The sequence below is a fragment of the Drosophila navojoa genome, chromosome 3, assembly GCF_054131105.1.
Source record: "Drosophila navojoa isolate 15081-1374.11 chromosome 3, UAZ_NAV_1.0, whole genome shotgun sequence".
In the NCBI taxonomy this organism is placed as follows: Eukaryota; Metazoa; Arthropoda; class Insecta; order Diptera; family Drosophilidae; genus Drosophila; species Drosophila navojoa.
The window spans coordinates 30,606,161-30,626,065 of NC_142891.1; the positions used below are offsets into that span (position 1 = coordinate 30,606,161).

A 19,905-nucleotide genomic window follows, 5' to 3' on the forward strand; every position below is an offset into this window, starting at 1 on the left:
AAATTTGTGATAGTTGTTTTAATATTTCGAATTTTAAAATATAGAAATACAAATAATGAACTATAGTCTTAGATTTATGTTGTTAGGTTAAAATCTGTAATTATATTAGTCCTTTGATCTTCTTGGCCTTCCAACTTTTCCTTTCCGTTGCGCTAGAGTTCCATTAGAATTTGCGGGGTTTTTAAGCAATTTATGCCAATCTTGTTCGCAAACTAGGCTAGCTCCCAACATTGTATACCTAAATAATGAATTAAAACACAACAAAATTAATAATATAATAGTTTGCAGACTTTCTTAGTTTAGATATATTTAATGAATATAATCATCATTTATGTTTGTTTTAAATGTGAAAACAAATTTTTTACAAAATTAGGCAATATTGTATTTTATTTTATTTAAAAAGGATATTGTCAAATCATGAGGTAATTAAACTATAATTAATTTAGTAGCCTACAAAGAATATGAACAATACTATCACCAACCCGATGGGGGTGTTTTAATTCAATTCACAGCCAAATATAAAAAAACAAGTAAGAAAGCTCTAGTCGAGACTGCTCGACTACGAGATCCCCTGAACCCTTCGAGCAACTGATATTTCAATAATAATTCGCACATACATACGCACACACACACACACACGCATACAAACAAACACATGCACACACACACACACACACACACACACACGCATATACAAACGATTGCGCTTCGGTTGCGCAATATTTTGAGAACTTTTTTGTGGAAAAATTTAATTTCTAGACGTACGATCGTAATGAAACTTTTAGAACGTAATCATGATGTATAAATGTATGTGTATACCGAAGCTCAAGTCTCTAGTATTTGATATAAGACTTTTACAAAGATGAGGGTGAAAAAAAAAGTTGAAGTCTCTAGCTATTATATCTTCTGAGATCGACGCGTTCATACATACGGACAGACGGACGGACGGACAGACAGACAGACGGACATGGCCAAATCGACTCAGCTCGTTGTGCTGATCAAGAATATATATACTTTGTGGGGTCTGTCACGCCTCCTTCTGCCTGTTACATACATTTCAACAAAACCATTATACCCTGATTTCCCTTCTGCCTGTTACATACATTTCAACAAAACCATTATACCCTGATTTCTCATTTTCAATGGGTTCAGGGTATAAAAACGTTAAATGAAGACTTAGCATAAATATAAAATCAGCTTAAATATAGTTACCTTAATTACAATTATAATTCTTAAGATAACAAGTAGTCGAGAGCACTCGACTAGATACTACCCCGGACCAAACCAATTAACACGAACATTTAGTATTGTTCTAAATTTCAATTTCTGTACACATTTTAAAAAATATAAATGAAATAAAAAATTAATTTACTTACACAGTGTAATATATTTACATTTAGGTTCATATGTATTGCAAATACAAATGAAGACGCACTTTTCTAGTTGCAATCGGGAAAATGAACTATTTTGAAACAATTAAAATAAGCACAAATTGCGCGCTCTAGAGTCGAACTCGAGACTTCTCGATTGACCGTCGCACTGCTAGTCACAACTCTACTTCACTTGTCAAAATTGTGATGGGAAAACTGAAATAGGTTCACTGCTTCAGCGCCAGCAATTTAAGCGTAATAACTGTTAAGAAATTCAGCACAACAATCGCAATTTAATAATCGATTGACTTAACGGAATGTAATTAAACTTTCAGCATATGATCTACATATTCGATTGAAGACGATATAAATATTTAAACAATTAAGAACACGCTTTGGCTGCATGTAACTTTCAGGTACATATAAATGCGTGCATGTAATATAGCAAAAGTCACTAGTATCTTAAGTACGCTCTTTAGTGAGATGAAGGTGAAGGGATTAATATGGTAAATTTGAGGTGGGTAAATTTTAACAAGAACCGGAATTCTATATAGTACCACTGACCAAAGAACACATAGACGAGACCTGTAGAGCAAACGTTTTCAGCGCCGAAAAAATGTGCATACGAGACTGCTCAACTTCGTATTTGCTCAGCTCAGTCTCTTGAGGTTCGAGCAGTGAAAATACAGCACGACAAAGCCAGTGCGCTGCCAGCGCTACAAAAAAAATGGTCCCGTTTTTATATATAGCACGACTGTGCGATATGTGTCCTACTCTCTCTCTCACTCTACCTCTCTTCTCTCTCTCTCTATGGTCACTCAAATCATCCAACTCAGCAGTGCACAAAAATTAAAATTTGAGTGAAGGATATACTGAAATCTTAGAAGCGTTTGTCACACTCATACAAAATTTTAGCGTTTTCATGACTATTTCTAGTATGAAAGCGTTGAGGCGTTGGTACATGTATGAGCAATTGTATGACAGTGCGCGAAGCTCTTGCTGTCTGTGCAGATTGTAAGGCCCAAAATTTGCCGTTGGTCGGACTTGTGAAGTGAGTACATACATACATATATGTACATACATACATTTGCAGATGTGAGACTGAGCATAAGGTTGAGCAGTGTCTTATGCACATTTTTTTTGGCGCTGAAAACGTTTGCTTTACATGTTCCGTCTATGTTACTTGGTCAGTGATAGTACATATGAGTGTACATTTAAAATTTGGCCAATCTAGATCTACAGATGTAGCAGATATAAATGTATTACTGACTTTCGATAATGTTTTCAATCGATAACAAAATAACGGGACTCGTTATCGATATTTTATTTTAAAAAATCGATATGAGCGTGGTATAAATTTCAAGTCTCTAGCTTCTATATTATTTACATATATGAGATCAAGCAACTCAGCTGGCCGCTCTAATCAAGAATATATATACACTGCTGGTCTTAGGTTAGTCGCATCCATTTTATGGTATAAAAACGGTTTTATTTATTTATTCGGCATGTTTTGGCTGCCAAAAGCTTTTTTGTATGAAAGTTGGAATCTAGGCTTCGACCTTCGAAACATCTTTTAAAAGTTTGTTGATATTCTAAAAAATAATTGTGCAATCGAGGACTGTAGAAAATTGTATGAAAAAACATGGCTTTTTGGTTGGTCAATGAATTACGCGCACATCAATTTGATAAGTTTTATGTTAAAAATTTGAGCTTTTTTGATTGGGTAATAACTAAAAATTAATAATTCAATCCTTTTTAAGCGATATTAATATTGCCTAAAAAATAAAGCGCAGCTCCAGAATTGTTAACAGACACTTGAAAGATCCAGAGACATATGGAACATACTTCAAAGGGCGAAAACCAGCACTTCCTGCCCGAGATGAGCGAAAAATTGTCCAAATTGCTTCCGAATCGACTAAGTCTGCAGCCAAAATTAATTAATCATCCGGTGTAAACTCTAGCCTTTCAGCTGTCCAGCGTACTATTAGAAATGCAAAACATCCAAAGTGTCTGCAAATAATGAAAAGCCGACCTCTAAATGCTATACGTAAAGAAAATCGGCTCCAATATGCGAGAGATTACATGACATGGACAGTTCAATCTGACACTCAACTTAATTATTGGCGTTCAGTTGTGTTTACTGGTGAATATTTGGATGGCCCTGATGGTTTCAATATTACTACCATAATTTACAAAAAATATGAGCTGTATTTCAGCCGCCATCACAGCCGAGAAAGTGGAGTCATGGTGTTAGGTGCCATCACATATTATGGAACAACAGATTTCATTTTCATAGATTAGAGGATGACCGATGAGCGCTACAAAACTGTGTTGCAGTCCGTATTTTCTAGGATTAAGGATCTCTGCGGACCATTGCCATCGATTTTCTTAGAAGATAATGCTCCGAACCATAACGCTGGAGCTTTGAATTACGAGTGAAAATGATTAGGCCACGACTTGGCCTCCGTATTCCCCAGATCTTAAAATAATTGTAAATGTTTGGGAATGGCTTTTTAGGAAAGTATTTAAAGGATGTAAGCAACACAAAGAAATACTAACTGCTGCAATTACATATGCTTGGGACGAGATTTCGCTATGCTACATAAGCTTATTGTATCACTCCATGAAGGACCGGGTGTATGAAGTTATTTCGAACAAAAGAAGCAGGACTCCTTATTGAAAATATTTTTATATATTTACTTATTGCTTAAATAATTATTAAAACTAAAAAAAACTGATTTTTTTTTTTAACATTTTTATGTTTTGTATACTTAAGGAGTCATAGAATAACGAATTTTTTGGTATATCCACTTTTTTAAAACAGCATTCCAAATAAAAGTTATAAAGCAAATATTAACGAAAGTACCAGTGCGTCTAACCCAAGACCAGCAGTGTACTTTGTGGGGAATGTCACCATTTCAATGAGTTCAGAGTCTAAAACCCGATGCTGCCATATTAATATCAACCGACTAAATATAAAAGACCAGACTGTTGAATTAATTAATTAGTTAAGCAAAACAAAATTACATTTACGATAACAGCGATTTAATTTATTATCAAGAGACATTAATAATGGAATCATGATTAATGAATACAAGATCTAGTGTACGATGCAGATGATTATAAATAGAGCTCATCTGAAACATAGACAGGTTAACCATTTTATCAAAATGATAGTGACCAATTTTCGGAATAAAGTAATTTACATTACAAACGGTCAAATCTATAAATAGTGAAATTACTTGAAAGAATCTAAATATTATTATTTGTTCAGTGAAAACGATAATTTCATATTGAACACTAAAACTACGCAAGAATAGACTTTTAAGCTTAGAATTTAAGCCACGCACGTTTTGGGACAGCGTAGTAAAAGGTTGTATATTTAGTTTTTTGGTATAATGCTTGATGATGATTGCACCGAAGCAAGATTCAAGGAATTTATTAAGATTCTTAGGTTTGAATTCATGGACAACTACATGAGGGAGCCAAAATTTAAGATCACATATAGTTGTAAAATATTCCACCGGCACATTGATCCTAAACGAACCTATTTCACGCGGAGTTTCGAAACTAAACTTCGATATATCCCCTGAACCCTACAAGCAACTGATATTTCAATAATAATTAGCACACACACACACACTCACATATACAGGCGACTGCGCTTGGGCTGCGCTGCAGTGTTGGCAATATTATGAGAACTTATTTGTTGAATAATTTAATTTCTAGACGTACGATCGTAATGAAACTTTCAGAACGTAATCATAATGTTTAAATGTATGTACATATATGCCGAAGCACAATATACGACTTTTACAAAGGTGAGGGTGAGGGGGTGGACATAGGGGTGGGCGGTTAATTTTACAAAAATCGAAATTATATAAAATACGTCTTAATATATATTATACTCTAGCTTTAAAGATGTGGGAGATATAATTTTTTACCTGATTTTCAAAAAGGATTTTTATCGACAACAAAATAACGGGGTGAGATATCGATTTTTAGTTAAAATCTCGATATGTACGGACATTTCAAAAAAAAATTTGAAATCTCTAGCTCTTATATCTTCTGAAATTGACGCGTTCAAACATACGGACAGACGGACGGACAGACAGACGGACAGGGCCAAATCGACTTAGCTCGTCGCCCTGATCAAGGGTCGGCCACGCCTCCTTTTGCCTGTTACATACATTTTAACAAAACCATTATACTCTGATTTCCCATTTTCAATGGGTACAGGGTATACAAATTGAGCCCTCACAGCACTGTACATTTTAGGAAAGTGATCTGCTTTTCCAAGCAAATCGAAGATACTTTCAACAAAGCCATCATACTAATGTGTTTCCTTCAACTTGGAAAGAATCTATCATTCATCTAATATTTCCAATTACAGGGGCTGTTTGAAGCTGCCGAACCTTAGCTTATTATTTATCAATTTAATTAATGAAGACTATTTTTGTACAGAGTGTAAAAGTATAGAAGCAAGGATGAGTATGCAATGCAATAGAGCAGCCGAAATGTGCATATGTATGTGTGTTATGCTTTGGTATGTGCATGAGTGCAATAACAGCGAATGAGAATGACAAAGGCAAGAGAAATTTATTAACTATTAAGAGCAATTATTAGCTGCTGCGCCGAACGCCCTCCTGTTGGTAAGCATTGTGCACGCTCCTTAGGCAAGTCCGCCATTACATGCTCAGCTAGGCGAGGTCGGGATCTGCAGTAAATTATACATTTTCGCAATGCAGTCGTGAATGATGATGCTTTTGATGAAGATGGCAAATTATAGCGAAAAACCATCCCTTATTTATGGGAAAGATGATTGAGTGGCGCGCATCGAAGCCGAGAGTAGTAAACTAAAATCATCCATAAACGGAAATAGTAAAAGAATTTTGTAGGGCAGAGCATTCCGGTTGCAACTGAACTCTTTGAAGAAGACGACATAATAGGAACGATCCTTGACGCAGAACCTCCGATGATAACTCAAGTAATTTTATTTTCCGGATGAACTTATGAACATAGCCAAAAATGCGCTTCATTATTCCGAATGAATTTATGTACTTAAATGTCAACGAGATATCTACATGCACAGCCGACAACAAAACTCTTTAACGCATTTCAGACAGGTATGATTCAGACAAGCAGTGCCTAAACCAAAAACGTTTTTCTTTTTGTAAGAAAGAAGGTTCATGCATCCATAATTTTGAGTGCAAGAGCTCTAACGGTGTTGCTCATTTGGATAACATATCCGCAGGATTGATTTCAGTTGGTACGTAATGCCACTCCATGCCGATCGTGAGCTGCTGTATGGCAAAAATCCTGTTAGCGACAAATACATTAAATTTGGATGGCTCTATCACATGTAAGTTTAATAGAAAATGTGCGAAAACGAAAGACTGTGAAACAGGGTACTTTGAATATTCGGTCAGGACATAAGCAAATCATTTTATGAAAGCCCAGATGTGGTTACAACCGAGCCGCCGTATACAACTCTTTGCTTTGTTGTCGAACTTTTTTCCTTGTATACGCAATGATGAGGCAAAAAGTATTTATGTTTAGAGATCTCTGCGCTGGGCACCAGTGACATATGGTTGAGATCAATATACTTTTTCATAAATGCAGAATATTTATCTTTTAGAACATGGTTACCAGCAAACTTGCGCTCCAAATTTAAGAGCCGACGTTTGGCCAGCAAATAAGAGGCGTCCAAAGATTCGACGCCTTGCTTTTTTGGAAAGCAGACTAAATATTCGCCTGAAGACAATCGACGGTGAGCTCCAATGAAATGCTGCTGACAGCGGAGCTCCTCTGTTGTTATTTTGGCGATAGGCTCGAAAATGTCCGCTTCCCAAAATTGACGAACCAAATCATCAAGCCAAGTGCTAAGATTGGTATCATCTGAAGCTCTTTGAGCTGCGATGAATGACTAGAGTTTGGGACCGATTGCCCGCCACCTGATATGAACTTTTCTCTGCAAAACTGGCAACCTAGGTGCCAACATAATTTGCCCAATACACAACAGCTCAAAGAAGAGACAAGCTCGGATGAGAAGCTCAATCCGCCGTGACTTATAGAATAATAGATCAGCTATCTGTATATTTGAGGATATGTTCCAACTATTAGTAGACATTTTCAGTAATCGTCTTGGCAATAATTGCGGTGATGACAGTTAAATAGTCTGAAATCCGCTATTTCAGAACGAGATCGACTGAGTATCCTTCGGTTGAGAAGTTGGAATCACCAATGCCAGAAATTGCGGCAAGCGACTTTCTTTTTTGAAACTGTAGATGATTTACGAAGTGAGTGGTGACAAAGTGAAATTGAGATCCTGAGTCTCAGAGTACACGGAACGAATGTTTCAGCTCGGTTCTAAGCAAGGATTATAGCAGTGGCTAGAAGCACAGCATCAGACGAATGAGGCGATATATGATCTTAAGGCAAAGAAGGTGAAATTGCAACCATGGCAGAGGGATGTATAGCATTTGTTTTTTTGACAGTGTTGGATGTAACTACTAAAGACTAATTGTAATGCAATATGGTATGGTGTTTCGATTGACAAGTGCGGCAGGTACTAGATTTGCAATCTTTCAACTGATTTCCCTTTCTTAGTCAATTTAGGCACAGAGCGAGTCTCTTGGCCTATTTATGTCGTACAATGAGTGGCAATTGATCAAAGTACTTACATTGAAATATCACGTGGCTCGTGTCTTCACAAAAGACACAACGAAAGGGAGTCTTGGCAGCAACATGTGTTTTTCTTAAATGCTTGCCAGTCTGACCATTCTGCTAAACTTAATCCACATTTTCAACCATTCGACACCGCCCTTGCAAGAGCGTTGACAACTTGGCAAACGATGGTAGCTCATTGACCGATAAGCGTTCCTCCCATTTGTCCTGAGTGTACTTATCTAATTTCTGCAACATTGATTGCACGATGGTACAATCAGCAACTTCCTCCCGCTATGCAACAGAATCCATAGCACGAATGTGAGATGGGGCTTTATCCGCCAGCTGTCTTAGCCTGCCCACAGGTGCATCTGCCTTCTCAAGACCAAATATCGCTCTGATGTGTGCCTGTGATATAAAACGCTTATTATCAAATCGACGTTGAAGAATATCCAGAGCGACGATATAGTTAGCCTTAGCTGATGGTATCCAAAGCAGCACCACTTAAGCAGGATCGAAAATGTTGGAACTTCTCAATGGAGCTGAGATCTGAGTCAGCATCTTGATTGTTTTGAACATTGAGAAAAAGATTTCCCACTCAGTATATGTTCCACTAAATTTTGTCAATTCCAACGGCGGCAAACGGGGCCGATTTTCCATAAGGAGCTCTGGATGAGTATTTTTAATACTTTTATTAAGCATCGAAGAAAGCTGTTGATTTGGCCAACTTTCCAGTTTGCGCTGAAGAAAGGCCCTCACTGGATCGAAATTTGACTTGGATTTAAATTCGGAATATAGATTTTCAAGCGCTTTCGTTTTAAGCTTTAAGTAAGTGACCTGAGACGCAGGCACTTGATCAGCGCTTGATTCTAAGTTATTAATTTTATTTCTTTTAGGCACAAATTGCAATTACAAAGTTCATTTACAAGCCAATAGTCCCACTTATGCACATATAATATAGCTGCACATTTTTTATGCAAGCCCACTGTACGTATGTACGTTTAAATTTGTGTGTGATCGACACAGCTATTTTCGGAAATCGACGCAAATGCATCCAGGCGAGAAGAAGCTATCAACGGGCTCGGGGTAGGTCTACGTTTTTCGAAAAACAATTAGCTTACCAGGCAGCTAGAAGACAGTTGAAGAAGGCCATTCGGGCAAGCAAAAGAGAATGCTTTCTAGAGCTGTGCGACTCAGCCGAATATGACCCTTGGGGCAGGTCATATAAGACAGTAGTTAAAACACTATACGCAGGTAAACAGGTGCAGCCGACGGATCGTCTGGAGCTTAAATCGATTGTGGAAACGTTCGACAGTGGTTGCGCTTGTATGGGGAGAGCGGCCAAAAACACTTCTAGTGGAGATAAAACTATGAAATTTTTTCCAAAATTCTTTAAAAATATAATAAGTAATATAGCATGCCTAACCTCAAAAAAAAATTGTTTAATATAACATTAAAACAAAACAGAAGATTTATTAAAAATAAATAAAGCAAATAGTAAGAAAAACTAAAATTATCAAGTTATAAGATTATATTTACATACATTTACTCTTCTAATAATAATTGGAATGTACTGTTTAATAATTTGTTTTTTTTTTTTTTTTTTTGTCCTTGACTTGATGAAATCATTTTTCGGCCTTCCATGAACAGTTGCTTAGGGTATTGATTGGTGGTCAGAGCGCAATGAAATTGTTTCCTTTTCTTTTAGCCAAACATTTTGATATTGCATTACAGAGAATTTTGTACGATTGTGTTTTTGCCAAAGAGTTGCGAATCTCTTACAAATGTACGAAATACGCTCTGACAAATCATCCAGGTCAACAATGTAACCGCTCTTTATACCCTGAACCCATTGAAAATGGGAAATCAGGGTATAATGTTTTTGTTAAAATGTATGTAACAGGCAGAAGGAGGCGTGGCAGACCCCACAAAGTATATATATTCTTGATCAGGGCGACGAGCTGAGTCGATTTAGCCCTTTCCGTCTGTCTGTCCGTCCGTCCGTCCGTCCGTCCGTCCGTCCGTCTGTCCGTATGTTTGAACGCGTCGATTTCAGAAGATACAAGAGCTAGAGACTTCAACTTTTTTTTAAAATGTCCGTATATATCACGCGGATATCGAGTTTATCACTAAAAAACGATAACTCATTCCGATACTTTTTTATCGATAAAAAACCTTATCGAAGATCAGTTTAAAAATTATATCTCCTACACCTTTCAAGCTACAGTCTCCAAATTTAAAATGTATATTAAGACGCATGTCATACAATTTCGGTTTTTGTTAAAATTTACCCCCCACCCTCAAATCCACCCCCTCACCCTAATCTTTGTAAAAGTCGTATATCAAATACTAGAGACTTGTGCTTCGGTATACACATACATTTAAACAATATGAATACGTTCTGAAAGTTTCATTACGATCGTACGTCTAGAAATTAAATTATTCAACAAATAAGTTCTCCTAATATTGCCAACACTGCAGCGCAACCCAAGCGCAATCGCCTGTATATGTGAGTGTGTGTGTGTGCGTGTATTTGTTTGCATGAGTGCGTGTGTGGGTGCTAATTATTATTGAAATATCAGTTGCTTGTAGGGTTCAGGGGATCTCGTAGTCGAGCAGTCTCGACTAGAGCTTTCTTACTTGTTTTAATTTCAATGTGTACAAATTCTATCAGTGTCTTTAGTTTTTCTGCATTGGTTCCATTTGTGGTGCACCAAAAATAAAAAATATATAGGCGCGTAAAAACACATCTACAAAATCTGTCTACGAATTTCAATCAAACCAATCATATAAAAATGATTAATTAATAACAGAATAATCAATTTGCAAAATCATATTTAACCACAAACGACGAAAACAAAGACAAAAACAACAAAGCATTACACCAATCAGACGTTTCGCAGGGAACAGCTGATCTTTAATAATGGGAGACGCCGTCACTTTATTTACGTTTATAAATGCATGGGCAAATTTAGGCACCTAAACTAAACACATTTATTACCTTAAAGGTCAGACAAATACGAAGATATAAAACATTTCTGTGGAATTTTGTGGGATCATAACTAAAAAAGACTCTTAAAAACACACATAACAAGAAGGCTCCAGTCGAGACTGCTCGACTAGGAGATACCCTGAACCCTCCAAGCTGATATTCTTATCATTCTGCACTTCTTTTATGCACGCACACATACATACACATGCATCCACCCTCACGCGCCCGCGCTCTACTAACTGCGCAGTAAGCAGCGACTGCGCTCAGGCTGCGCTGCAGTGTGGGCAATACTATGAGAATTTACTTGGTGAATAACTTCTTTTGTAAACATACGATCTGTGTACATTTCAAAGCACAAGTTTCTAGTACTTGAAATACGTTTTTTGCAAATTGGGGGCGAAGGGGACGTGGTATCCAAAATCATATGTATATACACAGTAAATCTGAAGTCTCCGATGAGGCTCAAAAAACAAAATCATTTTTTTGATTATTCTCGATAAAAAAGTTATCCGATGAGTTATCGAAAAAATAAAGCAAACTCGTACTGCGTAAGGTATACACGAGTATGCACACAAAATTTCAGCTCTCTAGCTCTTATATCTTCTGAGATCTCGGCGTTCATACGGACAGACAGACGGACGAACGGACGAACGGACGGACGGACAGACGGACAGGGCTATATCGACTCAGCTCGTCGTGCTGATCAAGAATATATATACTTTATGGGGTCAGCGATGATTCCTTCTGCCTGTTACATACTTTTACACAAAAACATTATACCCTGATTTCCCATTTTTAATGGGTTCAGGGTATAAAAAGATTAAATCAAACAAATTAATTTCACAATAACAATTTGATTAGTTGACTCGTAATTTTAATTAGAAATTAGAGTAAATACCTTGTACTTCAAAATCCATACTAAAAAAATTAATCTGGACCACTTAAGATAACGTCTAACCACTTTGAAATGCAACGCTAAAGTGAAAAAAGCTTAGAAGAGATTTTATTTTAGGAAGAGAGAGCTTTAAAGAAAATACGTGATAATATTTATTAAAATTAACACATAGAACATTAAAGGCACTATGCAAAGAATAATCCGTAGAGTACACAGGTAAATGAAGCGGACGATAATGTCTAGTTGTCCAGGACGGCACCGAAAATTTTAAGACGCGTCAAGATGGTAAGATGGTAATCGTACATTATTGTCTCAAGCTAAAGTCCCTTAAGGCAAAAAGAAGAAACTGTTTTCGGGCCGATTTGAGACGATCCTAATACATTTTATGCTGCGGACTATACAGCAGAGCGATACTCTAAGATGGGACGCCAAGCGATATATATAATTACTTGGATCTTCAAATTCCTTAGAAGTAGACCAGACGAAACAAAGATAAGTTTAGAAGTAGCTGTTCTCAGCACGACTCTTTGGGTTCTCCCCTTTAAATAGGTGAAATCCAGGACACGAATCGAAGGGAAAACAGAAGTTTTCAAAGAAGAATTTAACAATTTTAGTAATGGTGAATGAAGAAAAACACTGCACGTTTTAATCGCACAACTTGGAGTGTTATTGACACCAGGATAGAAAGATGATTTCAACGTCCTAATGGCTGCAGGCAGAGAGGTAGCAGTGACCTTAGGAGCGTCAATGGCCCCATATTCAGGAAGTGAATATGGATATGAGTTGCTATAGAGATCAACAGAAGAATAAGAATAATAAGTGGACGGCAAACTTGCGCTATAAGTTTACAAATGAGTAAAATTGTTTAGGATCTCGAGCAAACTTAGACCAGTCGACACTTGAACCTCTTTATAGTTCTTAAAATATTTAGTTTTAATATTTCTCAAATTCGAAACAGTCTTAGTGAACCCAGGCGGCTTATTTGAAACGGGCGAAATACGGCAGAGAGGGACGCACATATCCAAAACAGAGTTTAAGGTTGTATAAAAAAGCGATACTGTCAAATTAATGTCAACCGACTCATATAAAAGGGACCAGTCTGTTGAGTTAATCTGTAGTATGTTGTATGTCGTATAAGCATATGCTCACATTATTGTAGTGTATACAATATATGAAGTAGACATATGCCCAACATAAGTAAGAGTATCATACTCACAACATAGCAACACTTTGTTGCTTCGTTTATATTATAACAGCTATATATAAGTCCCGTAATATGATCGGTCACATATACATATATCACTGGCCTGCAGCGTGGGATCTGCAACGTAAGCATTGTTACGTTCTCGTCCACGCCGTAGCTTAAACACTTGAATATATGTATATGCCTTCTGCATGTACATACAAACATACATATATACGCATACATACGGCATGCTATATACTCTCGTTCTGCCACTGCTTTTAGCGACATAACTCTTTATGTAAACGTTATGTATTTAGGCTAAGACGAAACCTTTTCGAATTCAATAAAGCATTCCTAATTTACCACTTGACTTGATCAGTCATTTTTATGATTTCTTTCTACAAATCAATTCGTTGAGCAAAATAAAATTGCATTTACTATAACAGCGACTTTGATAAGTGAGATGGGGTGATGTATATCCTCAGGTGAGCAGACAGGAGCTGATCTTATTACATTAATGTTCGAATCATGATTAATGAACACAAGATCTAATGTGAGATTTAGATGATTAGAAATAGAGTTAATCTGAAACAGAGACAAGTTAAACAATTCATCAAAGAGATGGTGATCAATTGTCGGAATAAAGTAATTTGCATTACAAGTTGTTGACCACGAAGTGTTCGGAATATTAAAATCACCCAACACAAGAAGCAAGTCTCTATCATTTACATGTTCATAAACTTCTTTAATATAATTAATATGTTGAGCATAAACATCTACGTCAGAAGAGGGAGGGACATAAAAACACGTGATAAGTAATGAGCACGATGGGAGAGTTAATGTAACCCCTATAATCTTCGCATCATGATGGGACGAAAAGGTAAACAATTCAGAGAGGATACTCGATTTAACAGCAATTAGCACCCCACCCTCTCTGCCCATTGAACGATCGAGTCTATAAGTAGTGAAATAACTTGAAAGGATTTTACTATTATGAATATTATTACTTATTAGTGAATGCAATAATATCATATTGTACACTAAAACTGTGCAAGAATCGATTTTTAAGTTTAGAATTTAAGCCACGTACATTTTGATAAATGAGAGACAGCTGAGAAGAAGTTTGTAAATTCTTTAATTTTTGGTACAGAAATAGGAGTCTACCTGTTAAGATTTTTGGGTTTGAATTCAATAACTACTACATGACGTGGCCAGAAATTAGGATCACAAAGTTTTTAAATATTCTACCGGCACATTGATCTTGAATGAAGCAATTTCTCGCGGAGTTGCGAAATTAAACTTCGATATAAAAACATTAGCCGAAGTCTTGTCTGCAATAAAAGCAGATACTGCCCCACAGATCGTCTCAGATGAAAGCCTAGATAAAAAAACTTGCTCTCGAGGAGAGACGACAGATAAGGTAATGCCAGGGAAGTGGCTGATTTATTGACACTCATTGTTTGAACAAGAATTGGAGAAGAGTCTAATTCTTGAACAGGGACTTGAGTTTTAATGGCAGCCTCAACCGAAGAACCAATAGATTCAGGAACAGGTGATGTGGGATCAAGTAAATTATGAGCGGATAACAAAACAAAAGCACAATGTGAGGGAGGGGCAAGCGAATTAGGCAACGATGTTAGCACGGAGAGAGGTACCAACAACAAAGGTACCAATTGAGAAGGGCGACTCTCGGAGCTATACTGAGTTAACATACCTTCAGCAACAGCCATATCGCTGGACAACTGCCAATCTTCTTCAGTTTTAACAAGTAAGAAAACTCTAATCGAGAGCGCTCGACTAGATACTATCTTGAACCAAACTAATAGAAAAGCACATTTAGTTTGGTTCAAATTTCAATTTTGATGTATTTAAAAATATAAATGAAATAGAAAACTCATTTAATTAATTTTTGAAGCAATTAAAAGAAAACTACGACACGCCCTAGGTTTGAACCCGAGACCTCGCGATCGAGCGCCGCGCATTCTACCATGACATCGACGCGTTCAAACATACGGACAGAAGGACGGACAGACAGATAAACAGGGCAAAATCGACTCAGTTTGTCGCCGTGATCAAGAATATAAAACTTACTTATAAACTTAATGCCTGCCTGTTGCATACTTTTAACATAACCATTATACCCAGATTTCCCATTTTCAATGGGTTCAGGGTATAACAAGCAAATTTGCAGAGCAAATTTTTTTAAACACACACGTCTGTGCTCTCTCACTGAGAACTCTGAGAGAGCGACAAATATGTGGGAGCTGCGCAAATGAAGACTATTTTTGTACAGAGTTTAATATAAGAATGTAACTATTAAGTGCAATTATTAGCTGCTGCGCCGAACAGAGGCATTGCGAAATTATCTGCTATTCCGAAGTTATATTAGAAAATTATTGCATCAACTTTGCAACATTTTTGCGAATCGATTATTCAACTATCCCAGCAGTTTTGTTCAAAATCGATCAACGTTCTCTAATTTACTAGAATTTACTTTTCTTGGCAATCACCGTTTTTCTAAAATAAATGCAAACTGATGTTATTTATATAGACTTCAGTAAAGCATTTGACTCAGTACGTCATCAAATACTAATTCTAAACCTGTAACGCTCGGGATTTGCCCTAGACTCGTGTCTTGGATTTCATCCTATTTAAAGGGAAGAACCCAAAGTCTTGCTGAGAACAGCTAATCCTAAACTTATCTTTGTCTCGTTTGGCGTACGCCAGGGTAGCCATTACTCTTTTCCCTTTTTATACCCGGAACACATTGAAAAAGGGAAATAAGGGTATAATAGCTTTGTTGAAATGTATGTAAAAGGCAGAAGGAGGCGTGGCAGACCCCACAAAGTATATATATTCTTGATCAGGGCGACGAGCTGAGTCGATTTGGGCCTGTCCGTCTGTGTGTGTGCGTGTGTGTATATTATTATTAAAATGTAAGTTGCTTGGAGGGTTCAGGGGATCTCGTAGCGAGCAATCTCGACTAGAGCTTTCTTAATTGTTATAAATGACCTTCCTAGCTGTAGCTCTTTTTCTACGATACTTATGTATGCGGATGATGTAAAACTTTGCCTTCCATACTCCAGTGCAAATGGGCATCTACACCTTCAGCATTGGTAAGTGGCAAACCAGTTGCACCTAAATTACTCAAAGTGTATGACAATGACCTTCAGTCATACCGTTTCTCATATTGTTGACTATAAAACATATATTGTATAGTTTCCTTATATAGTATAGTAACATTTCCTTAAAACGCATCTTTACAGTCAAAGATAGCATATAAAAAAATACCCTGTAATTTTAGGTTACCATTATCTTGTCCTATGAGCTGGCCATGAAATGTCTACGCCTAGTAAAGCAAAACTTAGCTACCTAAATTACTCAAAGTGTATGACAATGACCTTCAGTCGTACCGTTTCTCATATTGTTGACTATAAAACATATATTGTATAGTTTCCTTATATAGTATAGTAACATTTCCTTTAAACGCATCTTTATAGTCAAAGATAGCATATAAAAAAAATACCCTGTAATTTTAGGTTACCATTATCTTGTTCTATGATCTGGCCAAAAATGAAGTGTCTACGCCTAGTAAAGCAAAACATAGCTACTAAATCGCTGATGGGCTGTGGATGAGTATTCCGCAGTCGGTAACGGCCGACTGCAACATTCATACTTGTTATTTCTTAATCTTGGTTCTTTTCACTATTCCTTGCAATATTTGTAATACTTTCCTTTTTCTTTACTAACAGTTTTGCCGTAATATTTATTATAATTTCAATTGCATTAACTATTTTTAAGCTCTGTTAATATCTTTTTTTATGTTTTAACACTTTCTTTTCATAGTTTCAATAGTATCACTGACCACTTTTGGCTGTGAAGTGGGGCATAGCTGACCGGACTGGCAAATAAAATACCCCAATCGAGTTGGTGATACTGTTGTTCTTTTTATAGGCTATTTTAATTTTAGTTTACTCCAGTTTTGTCAATATTTTTTAAATAAATAAATATATTTAAAAAAAATTAAACATCAATTCCGCGCTCTGGGTTCGAGCCCGAGATTTCTCGATCGAGAGTCGCGACGCTAGTCACAACGCCACTTCGCTTGTGAAGAGTATGATGCAAAAACTGTAATAGATTCACTGCAGCGCCATCTAGCAAATAAAAACTAAACTGCTCATGTTATTCTAGAATAACCAAATTAATAAATATAAATATAGTAGTAGTCAAAATATTTATTTCGATGTATTTAAAAATATAAGAGAAATATAAAACTAATTTAATTATGATGATGAAACTAAAAAAGAATCACTGCAGTGCTCTGATGCAACGTCGATTAACTTAACGGAATTTAATTAAACTTTCAACATATATAAAATGTCAAATCATTCACAATTAGCTATACAAGCATCTGACCTGCACTGTTAAAAATTTGGAGACTAGATTTAAAGATGTCGGACATGTAATTTTATATCTGATTTTCGATAAGGTTCTTAATCGGTAACAAAATAATGGGATGACTTATCGCTTTTTAGTGACAAACTCGATATCTGCGTGGTATACACGGGCTTAAGAAAATGCATTTTCCGGTATACCTTAAATCATTTTAGTTTAAGGCTAGAAAGCTGAAATTCGGAATGTAGGTCCACATCGACCACCCGGAATCACGAGCTGCGGAATTTTTATTCACACCCCATAAACAATTTAGTAGCCAAGTTAAGCTCTAATACTGTAGAAAGTTTTTCTCGATTTGCCACGCCCCTACTGAGCGTAGACACTTCATTTTTGGCGAGCTCATGGAACTAGCTAAGCGTAACCTAGTTGCAAAATTTAAAAAATTAATTATATCTCCGAAAATTTAAGAGCTAGATGCTTCAAATTTAGATAGTTAAGTTACCAGTAACCTCTTCTATCAATTCCCCAAATAATATTGTTACGCCTCTTTAGGGGCGTGGAATAACGAAAAATACCGTCATTTTTTTTCATTTTTGGAGCGGAAGCATTCAAATTTTGCAGCTGGGTTACCGTTAGCTTGTTCTATGAGCACGCCAAAAATGAAGTGTCTACTCCAGTAGGGGCGTGGCAAGTCGAGAAAACCCGAATTTTCTACAGTATTCGAGCAAAGGTTAAATACTAAATTGCTTATCAGGTGTGAATAAGTATTCTGCAGTTGGTAACGCCCGTTCTTACTTGTTTTTATACCCTGAACCCATTGAAAATGGGAAATCAGGGTATAATGGTTTTGTTGAAATGTATGTAACAGGCAGAAGGAGGCGTGGCAGACCCCACAAGGTGTATATATTCTTGATCAGGGCGACGAGCTGAGTCGATTTGGCCCTGTCCGTCTGTCTGTCTGTCCGTCCGTCCGTCCGTCCGTCTGTCCGTATGTATGAACGCGTCGATCTCAGAAGATATAAGAGCTAGAGACTTCAACTTTTTTTTAAAATGTCCATATATATCGCGCGCATATCGAGTTTATCACTAAAAAACGATAACTCATTCCGATATTTTTTTATTGATAAAAACCCTTATCGAAAGTCAGTTAAAAAATTATATCTCCTACATCATTATAGCTAGAGTGTCCAAATTTCAAATATATATTAAGACGTTTTTTATACAATTTCGGTTTTTGTTAGAATTTACCCCCCGCCTCTATATCCACCCCCTCACCCTCATCTGTAGAAGTCGTATATCAAATACTAGAGACTTGAGCTTCGGTATACACATACGTTTATACATCATGATTACGTTCTGAAAGTTTAATTACGATCGTACGTCTAGAAATTAAATTATTCCAGAAATAAGTTCTCATAATATCGCCAACACTGCAGCACAACCCAAGCGCAATCGCCTGTATATGCGTGTGTGTGTGTGTGTGTGTGTGTGCGTGTGTTTGTTTGTATGCGTGTGTGTGTGCTCAGTTGCTCGAAGGGTTCAGGGGATCTCGTAGTCGAGCAGTCTCGACTAGAGCTTTCTTACTTGTTGAATTAACCTTTTTACAAACATGAGGGTGAGAGGTAGATATAAAATTCTTTTAAATATATGAGTCTGCATTTGAAATTTAAAGACCCTATCTTTTAAGATGTGGGAGATATTATTAAATAACTATTTTTTGTGATATGATATTAAATCGATTATTTTAACGGAATTTTGTAAAACTTTCCGCATATGATCTACATATTATATTCTATTGAATAATTGACATATTTTAAAGTAAGATCGTTACAGTTGTGCGTTACAAACGAAGTAACTGAGTGGCTAAAATTAGGTCTAATACTGTAGAAAGTTCTGTTTCTCCCGATTTAAAGCGTCCCTACGTAGACAATACGTTCAATTCACTTTCCTAAATGAGTATAAAATTACAATATTATTCACAGTTAGATATACTGGCATTTGACCTTTTCTGGGGAGTTTGCTAAACTTGAAGCCGGATTCCAAAACAAACAAGTAAGAAAGCTCTAGTCGAGACTGCCCGACCCTGAACCCTCCAAGCTGATATTCTTATCATAATGCACCTCTTTTATTCACGCACACATATATACAATGCATCCACCCTTCTTTTGTAAACATAAAATCTTAATGAAATTTTCAGAGCGTAATCATAAAGTCAAAATGTGTGTACATTCTAAAGCACAAGGGTCTAGCACTTGAAATACGTTTTTTGCAAATTGGGGCGAAGGGGGCGTGGTATCCAAAATCGGTTGATTACAAAATGTTTGTATTCATCATATGTATATACACAGTAAATCTGAAGTCTCCACGTCTAATAGTATTCCAATGAGGCTCAAAAAATAAA

General features: G+C 36.6%; 1 protein-coding gene across 1 annotated transcript in view; it reads right to left on the bottom strand.

Annotated features, from left to right (window-relative positions):
- The window catches only part of LOC149092005 (LIM domain transcription factor LMO4), a 45,713-nt gene continuing 25,808 nt past the window's right edge, over positions 1-19,905 (bottom strand). Inside the window, exon 5 of the mRNA XM_089257699.1 lies at positions 1-238. Coding sequence (XP_089113825.1) covers positions 106-238 — 133 coding nt within the window. The 3' untranslated portion in view covers positions 1-105. The remainder of the gene's footprint in view (positions 239-19,905) is intronic.